Raw genomic sequence first — 14,098 nt, forward strand, 5'->3', positions numbered from 1 at the left:
CCACATACCTGTCCCCACATCATTTACACCTCCACATAGTACCTGTCCCCACATCATTTACACCTCCACATAGTACCTGTCCCACATAATTTACACCTCCACATACCTGTCCCCACATCATTTACACCTCCACATACCAGTCCCCACATCATTTACACCTCCACATACCTGTCCCCACATCATTTAATCCATTTATTGAGCTTTTTACAGAGATTAACCTGTCTTTATTGGCCAAATTATGCTATTTAAACCCCTCCAAGTTCCTTATTATTCATTGGGAGGGGTATACCACAGGTTCTGCCCTGTATCCTGAAATTTTTACCTTAAAATAAACGTTTTCCCTACATTTTCACCTGTTCAGAGGGTTGCGCACAAAAATAAAAACAAATTTGCTCTGGAAAAGCAATGCAAGTTTGGAATTGAATTGCAAATGTAATTTGCATTGCAAGTTTGCTGTGAGAACGGCTCGTATGACCCTACTCGCACTTAATTGAATTGACCCCTTATGCTGCATACACACATAGCGATGTTAGTAACCAACGATTTTAGTGAACGATTTTAGGGCCTGATTCAGAGCCGGACGCTCTGACCAGAGCGCTCGCTCTGAATCAGGGCCCTCCTACCTAAAAATGGAGCGGCCTCTTGGATGCTCGCATAGCTGTGGGTTCCCACCCACAGCTTATGCGAGCGTCCATGATGATGGTCGCGATGGTCAAGACCATCGGGCTTGCGACGAGACCCTGCGGTAGGGTCTCGCTGCTGCAAGCCCAGGAGTGCTTTTGGCTCTATCAGAGCCAAAAGCACTCCCACTGACATCACTAGTGATGTCAGAGGGGCCGGCTCCAGACGGAAGGCGTGCCCGTGGAAACGCCTCCGTCTGGGCAGCCACGCCCCCAGCACGCCCACCAAAGGGGGCGTGCTGTCAATCACCATTGTCAGCACGCCCCCTTTGGTGCGAGACCCATAGCGACAGCTTGGCTGTCGCTATGTGGGTCTCGCGCATGCGCACGACGGAGCTCCCTCCGTCGTGCGCATGCGCATTAGGGCACCATCGACCCGCTTGCGAGTGGGTCTGAATTAGGCCCTTAGTTCAGTATTTCCCTTGAAAAAGTGAACGAAAATCGTTTATAAAAATCATTGGTTACTAAATTAATGAACGATTTTCATGAACGATGAACGATTTTTGTAATCATGCATACAGTGAATGGACATCGTTCATCCTGTACAACATGAACGATTTTCTGAACGAAAATCGCTTGTTGGACAGTCAGAACGATGAACTAAAACGTGAACTCGCATGAACGATTATCGCTCACCTTAAAAAGATGAACGATTTTTATAAACGATTGAACGATAACAACTTCATTATAGTTAAATCGTTAAAAAAAATCGTTATGTGTGTATGCACCTTTTTAGAATTTATTTCTATTGTCATATTAAAGCCGCCCATGAACGGTGACAACAACCAGCAGGTTGGTAAATATACCCCGAAGTGTTTCTATTTTCTCTGTCATATTTGGTTAGTAACAGACATAAACATAATTAAGATAAACAAAAAATTAATAATAAGCCGAGAATCCCCAAATAAATGGTGCATACACACGATCAGATTTTTCCTTCAGATATGAACGATAACGATTTAAAAATCGTTCAGTCGTTCATATCTGAAGGAAAATCGTTCATATCTGACATGCCTGAACGATGGACGATCAACGATGCGCGTTCCCGATGGTCAGATAACGATTTCTGATATCTGATGGGTTTGCAGTCAGACTTGGACGATTCCATTCATTTTAATGCAGTCAAAAATCGTTCAATCGTTCAAATCGTTCAAAACTTTGGTCAAATCGTTCAAATCGTTCAGATCGTTCAATCGTTCATCTGACAAATCTGACAAGTCTGACAAATCTGACCGTGTGTACGCTCCAAAACACTGAAATCCAGAAACCACCTCAGTGGTGAGATGAAGGCTGAGCAGCCCTGATGTACGGGGAGCAGCAGTGTCACTACCCGATGTAGGGGGAGCAGCAGTGCCCCTGCCCGGTGTACGGGGAGCAGCAGTGCCCCTGCCTGGTGTACGGGGAGCAGTGTCCCTGGGGGCGGCCATCTCTGTGTAGTAATCACACTATAACATATAACATTCATACACATCATCCTCTGTCTGACTAGCAGCACTGACTGTCCTGACTTACCCCCCGCCCAAACCCCGGGCATTGCGCCCCTCCCCTTTCCCAGCATGCTGAGCGGAACGAGCAGTCAGCTGATCCGTGCTTTGGGCTCCTAGTACTACCAGCAGCAGCGGGGGCTGCAGACCCCTCGGTGCCATGCAGGTAAGTTGTGCGGGTACAGGTGGCAGCTGGGTGACTGGTTACTGCCATGCCTGCACAGCAAGCAGCGCTCTGTAGCCGGGCACTCCCTGTCTACTGTATGTATGGTGAACTAAAACTGAAAGGGATATATCCACTTCCATGGTGTACGGGGGGGCAGAGATCACCCAGCCCGGCTACATGTTATATTGTATTTTTGATTGAGTAATTTAGAAAACAAAAATACGGTTTGCAGAAAACTCCTAACTAATATATGTGTCTGAACAAACCCTGTTTCCTCCCTTTATATAGAGAACATTCCTGCAGGAAATGCAGTTCTAGATATTAAAGATATATATTTAAAATTCCCAAAAGTCAGCAGCATTGTAAGTGACCAAAAACTTGTACAGTGGTAATGGGCTAAATTGTTAGGGGTGGGTTTGTCCAACAGTACTACCCAGTGTAACATTAGTGCCTGGCGCCTTTACAGCATTACCCAGCCAGCACTACACCTGAGTTAGGCAGCATGTGGCACTACACAGCCCAGCATGCCCTTCCACAGTTTTAGCACTCCCTAAGAGCAAAACCGTGGCAGGGCATGTTGGGGGCGTACTTCTACAGCGGCTGCCGTGCCACACATTGCCTACCCCTGGTGTTCAGCATTTATCTGCATTACCCAGCTGTATAGAGCTTGTGCCTAGAACACTGAAAAAGAATAATGTCTCTGTACTGGCAATAGCACCTATGGTGCCCAGCATGTGCCTGCAGTGGTCATCCCATACCAGCTCTCTGCTTATTCTGCCCCTGCTCTTTATAAAGTCCAAATGAAAAGTAAAAGGGGAAAGTACTCTCTTTTGGTTGGGGCACAAGTTCTATCTGATGAGTTCAGTTTAAAATGTAACTTTTAATATATATGTTAAAATAGTGAGTAGAACTAAACCAAGACAGACAACATTAAACATATAGCATAAATATAGGTGTAGCTCAAGATATGGATGGAGCTAGTAATATGTAATTAGAGTAAAATACTTGCCTAGGTGAAAATAATATCAATTGAAATGAACAATTAAAAGGGAAATGATCCCTTCATGTGACATAGACACATAAGCTTAATGAATAAAGCTTAGCCGCTGAGCTGTAAGGTAATGTTCAAAAAAGTAATTGTATCTTAATGATATATATCGAAAAACATGGTTTTAAATTGAAACAGCGACTATAAACCACTCAATATGACCAGCCGGATAAAATGATACGGCAGACAGATGACTGTTGTGATTTGAACAAGGTTAAATACATATGTATGAGTCAAACACAAAGTATATTATTATTCATGAGTACCTATACATCAAGGATCCTGAGGTTAAAGTATATATATCTATATATATATATATATATATATATATATATATATATATATATATATAGTAATTAAAGTAAGGATTAAAAACAATATAATTAACATATGCCTTGATACAATTGAGTGGAAAACGTACCAGGTATACAATTAATGAAAATAAAGGTACCACTCACTAATAGCAAGGGGATAGGTTACTGCTGTATCTCATGTACGGTGTAGTGAATGAGATATGAGCGGACCCACCACATATACCTTGAGGGTATGATAAGTGTAGTAGCATCTACTGCTCTCTCACACAAACACCGTATTTCTCTTTACACAATACAGGTATATTGGAGTGAGAGTGCCTGAAATAGATCTGAGATAAGAGTAAGGTCAGGTCGGGGTAGAACTCATCAGGTAGAACTTGTGCCCCAACCAAAAGAGAGTACTTTCTCCTTTACTTTTCATTTGTATTTCCATTTTGCTCTCACGGGTGCAGCTTCATATATATTAGACTATACATATATTTATATAGATATTACTATTATTGTTGAAGTATTTCTGCCTGTTTACATTTAAAGCTGCATACACACACAACGATTGAGTTAATGAATGATTTTAGTAAACGATTTTCTACCTTGAAAAAATGAACTAAAATCGTTTACTAAAGTTGTTCATTTACTATGTTCATTTAAATGTAATGAACAATTTTTATGAACTACAAACGATTTTTGCATATTAACTTAATGAAAATCGTTGAGTTGACAAGTCTGACTAACTACAAACGTGAACGCGCATGAACAATAATCGTTCATCGTTTGACTCAGAAAGTGAACGATTTTTTCAAACGATTATCGTTAAACGATAATAGTTAAAAAAATTGTGTGTGTATGCACCTTTAGACATTATTACAGTATTGGTACCAGTACATACCTCCCAACATGACCCTCTCCAGGAGGGACACAATGCTCTGGTCCTGGACTTCCCTGGTAAGAGGTGGGGCTGCAGCACAGTTCAAAAGTCAAATAAGGGAGACACCCCAACTGTCATTTCACACGCTGTCAAACATCACTGGCTGGGACTCATTGGCAGTTGGTGTGACTCCCCTATTTGAATTTTGGACTGTGCTGCAGCCCCATCTCTGGTGCCTCCACCAATCATAAGTTACCAGGGAAGTCCAGGACCAGAGCATTGTGTCCCTCCTGGAGCGGGTCATGTTGGGAGGTCTGCAGTGCTTAGGGTCTCTCTTATCCCCTTTCACCCATCCTCCTTATGATCTTTATAAAGTCCATCAGCCACTAACTGCATCTACTACAGGCTGCAATACCAAGTTCCCCTTATCTACCTATATTAGCAGAAGGGTGAGAGGGGGCTTTGTACTGAAATATCACTTTGTTTTAGCGTCTGCTGGCACTTAAGTCTGCAGTGACTTCCAATTCTGTGCGTGCTCCTCCTGCCTTGTAATACTTAAAAGCGGGTGACGAAATACTGTTTCACTGCAGACTTGCATCATTAACATATCAGGACAGGTTGGGGAATGTTTTTGTTAATTAATCCTGATTTATATGGAAAGCATAACATTGAAAGATGATTATAATCTTTATGCTAAAGACAATATATTGCAACTATTAGTTCATGCCAACTGATTACTTCCTCCCACTCCCAAGATTTTGCCCGCGCTGCTCCCTACCTTTGGAACTCCCTCCCTCTCCCCATCAGACTCTGCACCTCTCTACAATCTTTCAAATGAGCTCTTAAGACCCACTACTTCATCAAAGCCTTCCAGCTCTCAGCCTAACTTGCTGCTACATCTTCCTTTCTCCCCGCCTACCCCATCTGGGTCACTCCTGTTCGTCTGCCCCTCCCTTAAAGAATGTAAGCTCTTTCGAGCAGGGCCCTCTACCCTCTTGTGCTTCTCCCTACTGTAATTTAATTTATCTCTTACTCCCCACTAGGGCACCCAACACTCGGCTGCTTATGTGGGCGTAAAGGCCGCTAGTATAGCAATGTTTATTATACATGTCCATGTCCTGCTTTGTATTGCAAGTCGCTGGTTACTTATTTGTTTATGAACTTTGTAAGCACTGCGGAACACTTGTGGTGCCATATAAATAAATAACTATTAACTCTTTCCCTTCTGAAGACAATGTGATCATACAGACTAATACAGTGGTTCCCAAACTTTTTCGAGGCACGACATCCTAGAGTATCTGCATTTTTTTTCCACGGCACCACTGGGCCAAAAGTTTCTTATTGTGCTTCTATATCACCCTTAGGTTCAGTTATGCTCTGGTTGACAGAGCTGCCCTTCTTTGTCCACATAGTTTTGGATTTGAAGACATTAGCACTGGATTTGCCTATCACACTGACTAAAAATCAGTTATTTGGTACTAGACCTCCAGCCCTAGGCACCCCTGCAAGTGCTCTGAGGCACCAATTTTTGGGAACCACTGGACTAATGTGTGGGCGTTGCAGGTTTTACTGACCAGGTCACATAACTCATAGCAAAATGATGAAGGCATGACAGACGGTGAAGGCAGAACACACATCAGTGTGATTACCTGATGCAATTTTGTTTCCCTACAGATGCATTTTGCTTTCTCTGACAATGTGACCCTGCTGTTCGATTTCTGGACGGTGCAGACCCTGACAGGTATGATATGCCATTGACTGCTTCACCGGGGGCGCGCTGGGGTATGTAATAGGTTTCAAAAATACAGAACAGGCAAGATTTTGGCAAGTTTGCCTCTAAATTTAAAGGGGCAATCAGTTATAAGTCTGGTTTTGCCTAGTAACTGTTTTCAGCTTTAAATTTAGCCACAAACTCGCCTAAATCATGCCGGGATCCGTAATCGCGTAACCTATTCAATAACGCCCCTCCTTTATAGGTGGTTATTCACCCCTTGGGCTCAGCCAGCTGAGAGGTGCAACACTCCTGTATCCGTTCCCAGGATAGTTTGCGAGAGAAACAGTTATCGGTGACTAAATGTATTGGTGCCACTTTTCAATTATATTCTTTAAATGTACCCATAGACTGATGGGGGAATTCAATAGTTTTTTTGGGGCGTCTTAACTAATGGGCGTCTATCAAAACAATGCAGTTGTTTCGCTCAATAGTTTTTAACCCGCTCAGAAGCACCAGGTTTAGACCCTCTAAACAACTAAACTCCTGGTTTGGGCGCCCAAACTATGGACTTTGCACACATTTTTTCTCGCACTTCAGGAGGCTGCAAGAAAAAAAAGTGTCTGCCCCAGCTAATAGGCATCTATCATACAAATAATTGAATTGCTCTGGTAGATGCCCATTACTTATATCGCCCAAAAAAACAATTGAATTCCCCCCATAGTGTTCATTCTAGCACCCTGCACCTGTCACAACCCATGCAGTTCCTCTTTCTACCTGGGGTGTCACTCTCTGCCCTGGTGCTTCTTGATACAGAAAGTTTTGCCTGTATTATAGTATGATCTTTCTGCTTCTTGGTAAAGGGCCGCAGTCATATGATTTAATGAATCACTTCCCCCTAAATATGACACAACTAGAAAACTCCAAATAAGCAAACTTAACAGTAAACACATAATTGTATTTAATGTAGAGATTCCCTTTTTAGTAATACATCATTCTTCATCAGTAGTCTATCATTCTAGGCTGTTTTTCCAATCTCTGTGTGTTCTTGGTATGGAAACCCTGCTGTTTTGTTAGTTGCAGAAAAGTTGGGAATACAAATTATACCTTAGCTGGAGATTCCTTTTAAAGCTACAGAATGGGGGCTGCCCGAGAATATTGGTCAAGTATAGCAGCAGTGTTTCCACCTCCAGTCCTCAGGGACCCCCTATAAGTGCATATTTTACAGATCTCCTAGTTGGTGCACAGGTGTATTCATTACTGGCTGACACATTTCATTTGTAATAGTGAGTAAATCTATAAAACGTGCACTGTTGGGAGTCCCTGAGGACTGGAGTTGGGAAACACTGCTGCAGCACATCCCATTATCAACGGGCCTTGACCAACTTTAGAGCTATTTTTTTTTTTATCAGGTTCCATAAAATTTCCTACCTTTGAGTTGATTTGTCCATTCATAGTGGTCATTCATTCAGAGCACCTTATTTTATTGATCGCAATTACCCTAATTTCTGCATTTTTTTTTTTTTTTATATTCTTTACTAAATTATATTTCAGAATAAACAAAAAAAAAATGTAAACTTTAAATACGAATTTCTCTTTCATCCATAGGAAATACTAGAATACGCTGGGGTATAGAGTTCAGTTGTAGGAGTTTATGTATTTTAAAATTTACCTCCAATCCAGGAGGTTCATTATCTTAAGTGCCCGCAGGAGCTGGGCTGTGTTTCAATGCTACATTAGGCAGCCATAATTTTTACTGTTTAATTTCACATGTTTTATCTGTGCCTCCATCTGCAGCAGAGGGGGTAGAGGAAGCACCATCTCCTGCTGCAGCCTGCCTTCTAAAAAAGAAAAGACGAGTCTAAAAAAAGAGATTATTCTGCAAACATTATGATGCCAAATTAGGGTATTGATTTCATATAGGTTGTTTTTTTCCTATATGCATTTTCCCTTAATTGTAAGGGTTAAATATGTGTTTTATGTATGTTTGTATGTAAAGTCTGTCTTCTTTCTTAGAAGCAATTTATTAAAAGTTAATTTTTAAAATAATCAATCATATAAAGCAGTGCCCCCAAAAAAGAAGTCTTCTTTATCTTTATTGGTTCACAATCAATAGAATAGCGCCCTGACACTTTAGACGGGAGATCGGGCGCCCTAAAACAATTGAAATCCGCCCTGAGAAGTTAATGTATTTTGTACAAGCTATTTATGTGATGAGGCTCTCATGCTGATCTCTCTCTTTCTCTAGGTCTTATGCTCTCATTCCTGGTTGTTCTGCTGCTCACTGTCTTGTACGAGGTTTCTAAGGTCTGGAAGTCAAATCTTCTCACCAGAGTCCTACTGACGCTGCCAGGCACTCTGGATTCTCCTCTCTCCCCGCCGCTCCTCTCAGATACAGAAGCTAACTTTGATGTGACCTCTGACCCTTTGTTCCCTGGCGATATCTCACAAACAGTGAGGTCACCTCTTGTGACATATGCTCCTCCTACATATCGGTAGGTGGCCAGGTTCTCTATTCAAAAAGCATTCTATTACCCACCATGAGTCTGATACCGTAGCTAGCTTCCCTGTGTACTGTATTGAGTTATTACTTTTCCTCGCCTGTACTGGCATATATGAGGTTTGTAGACTTTCCTTCCCAGCGCCCGCCTCACTCGTCTGTTTTGTTTGTACACAGGTGGTGGTTCCTGCACTCCTCGCTTGCTCTCCTGCACACAGCCCAGGTTTTCCTTGGATACATGCTGATGCTTTGTGTCATGTCCTACAATGCCGCTATCTTTCTGGCCGTTATCCTTGGATCTGCCCTTGGATACTACGTGGCATTCCCTCTACTTGCTAAATACCCCAAGCCCCATTGTCTGTAGCAAACTGCCGGATGGAGGAGTACAGTCGAGGGGACTCGTCTTCCAAATGCTTCTTGCACAATAATACTGTCAGGCAACCTTTGTTCTTCCAGATACGATGACTCCGATTGTCTTAGGCAACATCGACTGGTTTTTTTTTTTATATAATTCTTGCCGTCTACCAAAAAAGCCTTTTAGTCTATGTAGGCACTTCTATTTATTCAGATTACCTCTCTCATATTTTGCTAACGGTAGGTACGTAGAACTACTCAGTGGGGGGGCAGTTGTGCAGCTATGCATTCCGAGCGTTGACCTCTCGCTTTTTAAAGTGTTCCTATAACTCTGCTATACTTTGTTTTGTGAAGGTACCTGGTGGCCCCTTAGATATAGAACATGTTCAATGAACAAGCCAGTTTTTCTTCTATACATGTAGAGGGATCTTAAGCGCATCTATTCAGTTTGTTTAATAATTAAGTTGCATTCTTTATAAAGGGAGTTGTTCACCTTCATATTATTTATCAGTTTGCATAGACTCCTGGCAGCTTTTACAGACAAAATACTGTAAAATATTGAATTTCTGTTTTGTTTTGTTTTTCCCTCTAGCAAACTCTTTATATTAACTAGGCAGACTCATCTTTGCTGCCCTTTAATCCCACACATATATGCTTTATAGTCTGCACTGGATATACTTAAGGCAGCTCTGTGTCAGATCACTGGCAAACAAAAATACTTAACTCCGCCTATATACGAGAGACTTTGCTGAAAAACATAGAAACAAGCCAAAAAGCAGCATTGTTTTTAGTGAGAGTTACAGGAGTGCACATACAAACCGAAAGAGTCATTTTAAGATTTGAATACGGAAAGTGTTTTAAAGTCTGGATTCCTCAGGTACTATTACATGTATTATATTTTTTGTTATTGTCGTTTTAAAGTGTAGTGTGCAACATCCTTTCTTAAAAAGTCTTCCTTTTCTATGGTCAGCCAGTTTAGCGTATTAAAATGCAAAATGGTCAGCCCCAGTGGGACATAACAGGAGCCAGGGGCAAATTGAATCTATTTAAAATCGACCTTTAGTAAAGAAATAAAAAAATTGATAAACATCGATGTTGTGTTTCAGGGGCTAAATCGCACATTTACAAACTCTTCAAAATCAATATAAAAAAAAATTGTCTGTTTGTAACTGTGTGATTTATCCCCTGAAACAACATCAGTGTTGATTAATTTAGATTTTTAATCGACCCCAGCTATTTAACTACACATCCCAGCATGCCTTGCAACAGTTTTAGCATGGTCAAATAGTAAAACTGTAGCAGGGCATCCTGGGATGTGTAGTTGTACAACAGCTGGTGGGCCTACCCTACCCTAGGGTTTAGGTTCCCAAACTCCACCATTACAGTCCAGGATTTAAGGATATCAAATGCTTGAAACCAGATGGTTAAATCGAAATGACTGAGGTGCCAATTAAGTCACCTGTGCTCAAGCTTGGATATCCTTGAAACCTAACCTGCAACAGTGGATTTTGGGAACCTCTGCCCTAGGCTGTACATTTGATCACTCAGGTAATAGGGAAAATGTTATCCCCCTCAAAGAAATGACACAGAAAACTAACACAGGCCTCTGGTTCTCTTATAATAAAGTTTTTATTTATTATTAATAATTAGATGCTTTTTGACTTAAAACATTTTAACGTTTTAATAAAATATATTTTAAAAGAATGATATGCAGGTCTTGATTGGGAAATGGGATAAAAAAAGGCACCATTTGGTTTAATAAATGGGTTGCCCCAAAAATGTTGTGCGTGGAATGTATTAAGTCAGACGAGAAATGTCTCTCCACTCACACTTGGAATGTAAAATGTACACAGACATACTGGAATATGGCTCCTCTCGGTCTTCCATAATGGCGCATTTAAAGGGACATCAGAGTTAGACTGGAGTTAAACAGTAAAAGGGAAAAAAAAAAAAAAGGACATCTCAGTTTTCTGAAATTGAATAGCCCATTAGGTTTACCTGCATAGTGCCGATCTCTGCTTGGGACTGCACGCCTCTGCAGCAGCCCACTGTGGACAGCTGTGCATACGGGTTCCTGACATACTGAGGCTACTGCTGACACCTGGGTGTCCCAGGAAAGAGAGACCTCTAGTATAGAAAAGATACAAGGCCTGGAAGAGAGGGGAGGGGTATTCGTTTTTCAAAGGGTATTTCAGGAACTGAAACTGTTCTTTAAAAGGGATATCCACAAAGGAGAATAGGATTACATTGAAGTCACAGTCCGACTTAGAAGAGTTTTCTTGTGTTAAATACGATTGCTCAAATACTTGGAAAGTCGCAGACGCTGTGCCTCAATCACTTAAGCAATACATCTTCAAACCTCACTGACTCTTCCTCAATTGGGGCAAATTTAAGCGGTCTCACTAAAGTCTTTGGGTTAGTGTTAAGTTTTCATTGCTGTGTATATACAAATGTGTGTGTGTGTGTGTGTAATAGTGTAGGGAGGGTGTCTGAGAAGTGGCAGTACTTGAAGAATAGATGTAACAGATATAGTAGTTTACAAAAATAAAGCTCTGGTGGAAATAATTTGCCTGAGCTCAGAAATTGCAAATTGTCTACAGGGCACAGGAGATATGCAGTGACTGTATTGGTGAAGGTTAGGTCAGTATATAATAGCAGACATAGGGTATTGGTGATGTGTGCTGGTGACTGTAGTGAAAGTGAAAACACTGAATACTTAATACCCTGGCATAGCAGAAAAGAGTAGTGGAGCCAAAAAGCATTTAAATAAGTAGTTTTGTGCGAAGGAGAGCAAGCCTGGTGCTTCTTCTAACATCCATAAGAGTTCATTATAAAGGCTCAGTCGCTGTTTCTCAGAATTGGGTAATGACCTCATCTTGCTTTCGGGGAGCTGGCACAGGAACTTCCCTGTACCCGTCACCTTCCTCTTCCTCCTCGCTCATGGGAGACTGGAACCCACTATCATCTGGAGTGGAATGTACTATGTGTGTTGTAGAAGATTGCAATGGCTCTGAAGGACTTTCCTCTTCTGAAGGAGTAACGAGGATGGCAGTTACCTGCTGTGTCGTCTGGATAGGCAAAGTAGGATGGATATTTGTATCTAATGGCGAGTAGTCATCAGTTTCCACCCTACTGTTTTCTTGGCTTGGATATTGGAGTACCGACTCATGGTTAGATACCACGTTCTCAAGAACTTCAACAGTTGGTTCATCATAAGTGACATGGTCTATTTTGGCCAAATGTTCCTGCGCCACATGATGTAGATCCTCTTTCTGATCGCCATGGTCTTGTTCATCAGGTTTTAAAACATCTACCTCTTGGTAATCGTTAACTAGTTCTATTTCTGGTGCTACCTGTTCACTGTGGATAGCCGGTACATTGACATATCTCATCATTTCCTCTGCATGACTGTGATCCAGTTCATCTTTGTGACTATCGCTATGTGTAACATACTCTTCTGTTTGGGTCTCCTGAAGATCACTGGGTTTAACATGCTCCGTGTGGGACTCGGTGACGTGTGTTACCTCTTCTTCAGGCACCGCATAGTCAGAGGTCTCATCCACGTCCTTTGCTGGAACTTCAACATCAAATGCTTTGACCAGCATGCCGCGGATTTTGCTCACGTTGCTAGATTCTGGTTCCTCTGGAATGTCTTCATTGGCTGGGGTCTCCTGGCACGATTCCAGGCATTCAGGTAATTCCTCATCCTGAATAATAGACACCACTTGGCGGAGCCTGCCATGCCGGCCTCCAGAGCTTTCAGTGTTGTTGGCATATTCTTCAGTCCAGTTAATGGGTGGTCCTTCTTCAAGTAGGTGAAGGTTGGGGTCACTGTTGTGCATGACCATGCTGTCCCGGTACAAGTTATGTTTGCGCTGAGTGGCAGCATCCTTAACCGCTGAAAATGTGAAAAAGAAAAAAAAGGTTTGAAACCTGTTCTAAGTGGAATTGGTTCAAAGACCGGCAACAGCAGATCCCAACAGGTACGTTTTTTTTCACCATCCCTAACCCTCCTTTAGGGGTGTCTACCCTCTCCCCATAAGTGCCTAAACCTAACCCTCCTGGGGGGGTGCCTAACGCTAACCCCCCAATCCCCCCTAGCCAGACCCCAACCCTCCCGGGGGAGTGCCTAACCCTAAGTCACCTTCCCCCCTACCCTCCCTCTCCGGCTGTCTGTGCCCGCCACCCGGCTTACCTTCGTTCGCTATGCCGGGTGTCAGGATAATGATAGGCGTCGGGATTTCGACACCTATCATTAATCCCATCCCGGGATTTGACAGTCGGGGAGCTGGCGGTCGCCATTTCGACCGCCGACTACATACCGTTCTAAATGTCCCTAGAAGTCGCACAGTATCCAATAGGCCTCCTACTTACCCTGCACGATATCTCTCATCACAGTCTGCAGCACAACTTCTTCATAGATGTTCTCCACCAGCACAAACCGTGACAGCTCCTCAAATATGAGTTCCTGATAACGAGGTAACTCCTGCAAATGACACAAGATGGATACATGGATGAGGGACAGAATGCACAACACTGTGCAGGAATAAATGACCCACAAGTTACTGATATTGCCAGTAAATGATATCCTAAATAATTTGTTTGCCACCCATCCACTCATGATATACCATCTCTGCACAAACACTCCTCTGCACAGAGCTTCAGTGAGAAGGAATTACCCTTCACCAAATTGTAGTGCATGGTAAGAGGTCAGCACTTAGCTCCTGATTCAGAGATGTATGTTCATCCGAAGATGAAGGCACATCTCCGATGGTTAGGGGTCTGCGCCTGCACTGGATCCGTTCCATGGATGTGCAGTACGAGTCCTGTGATTTCGCTCACAGACCTCCCCAAGCCACAGCATGATTGACATAATTTTGGGGGGGACGGAGCGGGGGGGGCGTGCCTAGTCGCCGTTCCCGGAAATGGAGGAGTGTTGCCTCAGTTTTCCAAGAGGGACGAGGCCAGGGTCTGCG

At 42.6% G+C, this 14,098-nt stretch overlaps 2 protein-coding genes across 4 annotated transcripts in view; one reads left to right on the forward strand and one right to left on the reverse strand.

Moving 5' to 3' along the window:
• The first annotated feature begins 2,215 nt into the window (after positions 1-2,215).
• On the forward strand, positions 2,216-10,826 carry SLC31A2 (solute carrier family 31 member 2). The gene is made up of 4 exons (XM_088455445.1): positions 2,216-2,330; positions 6,232-6,298; positions 8,517-8,763; positions 8,946-10,826. Exons 1-4 carry the CDS (start codon positions 2,325-2,327, stop codon positions 9,130-9,132), a joined length of 507 nt encoding a protein of 168 aa, XP_088311571.1. The 5' UTR covers positions 2,216-2,324; the 3' UTR covers positions 9,133-10,826.
• The window catches only part of NIBAN2 (niban apoptosis regulator 2), a 76,290-nt gene continuing 72,908 nt past the window's right edge, over positions 10,717-14,098 (reverse strand). For 2 of the 3 annotated variants that reach the window (XM_088455443.1, XM_088455442.1), the window contains exons 13-14: positions 13,497-13,608; positions 10,717-13,020 (exon numbers count right to left, since the gene is read on the reverse strand). In XM_088455443.1, coding sequence (XP_088311569.1) covers positions 11,975-13,020; positions 13,497-13,608 — 1,158 coding nt within the window. In that variant the 3' untranslated portion in view covers positions 10,717-11,974. The remainder of the gene's footprint in view (positions 13,021-13,496; positions 13,609-14,098) is intronic. The other variant, XM_088455441.1, reaches the window with a different exon arrangement.

This window comes from Taudactylus pleione, unplaced genomic scaffold, assembly GCF_031769625.1.
Source record: "Taudactylus pleione unplaced genomic scaffold, aTauple2 ptg000656l, whole genome shotgun sequence".
Lineage (NCBI taxonomy): Eukaryota > Metazoa > Chordata > Amphibia > Anura > Myobatrachidae > Taudactylus > Taudactylus pleione.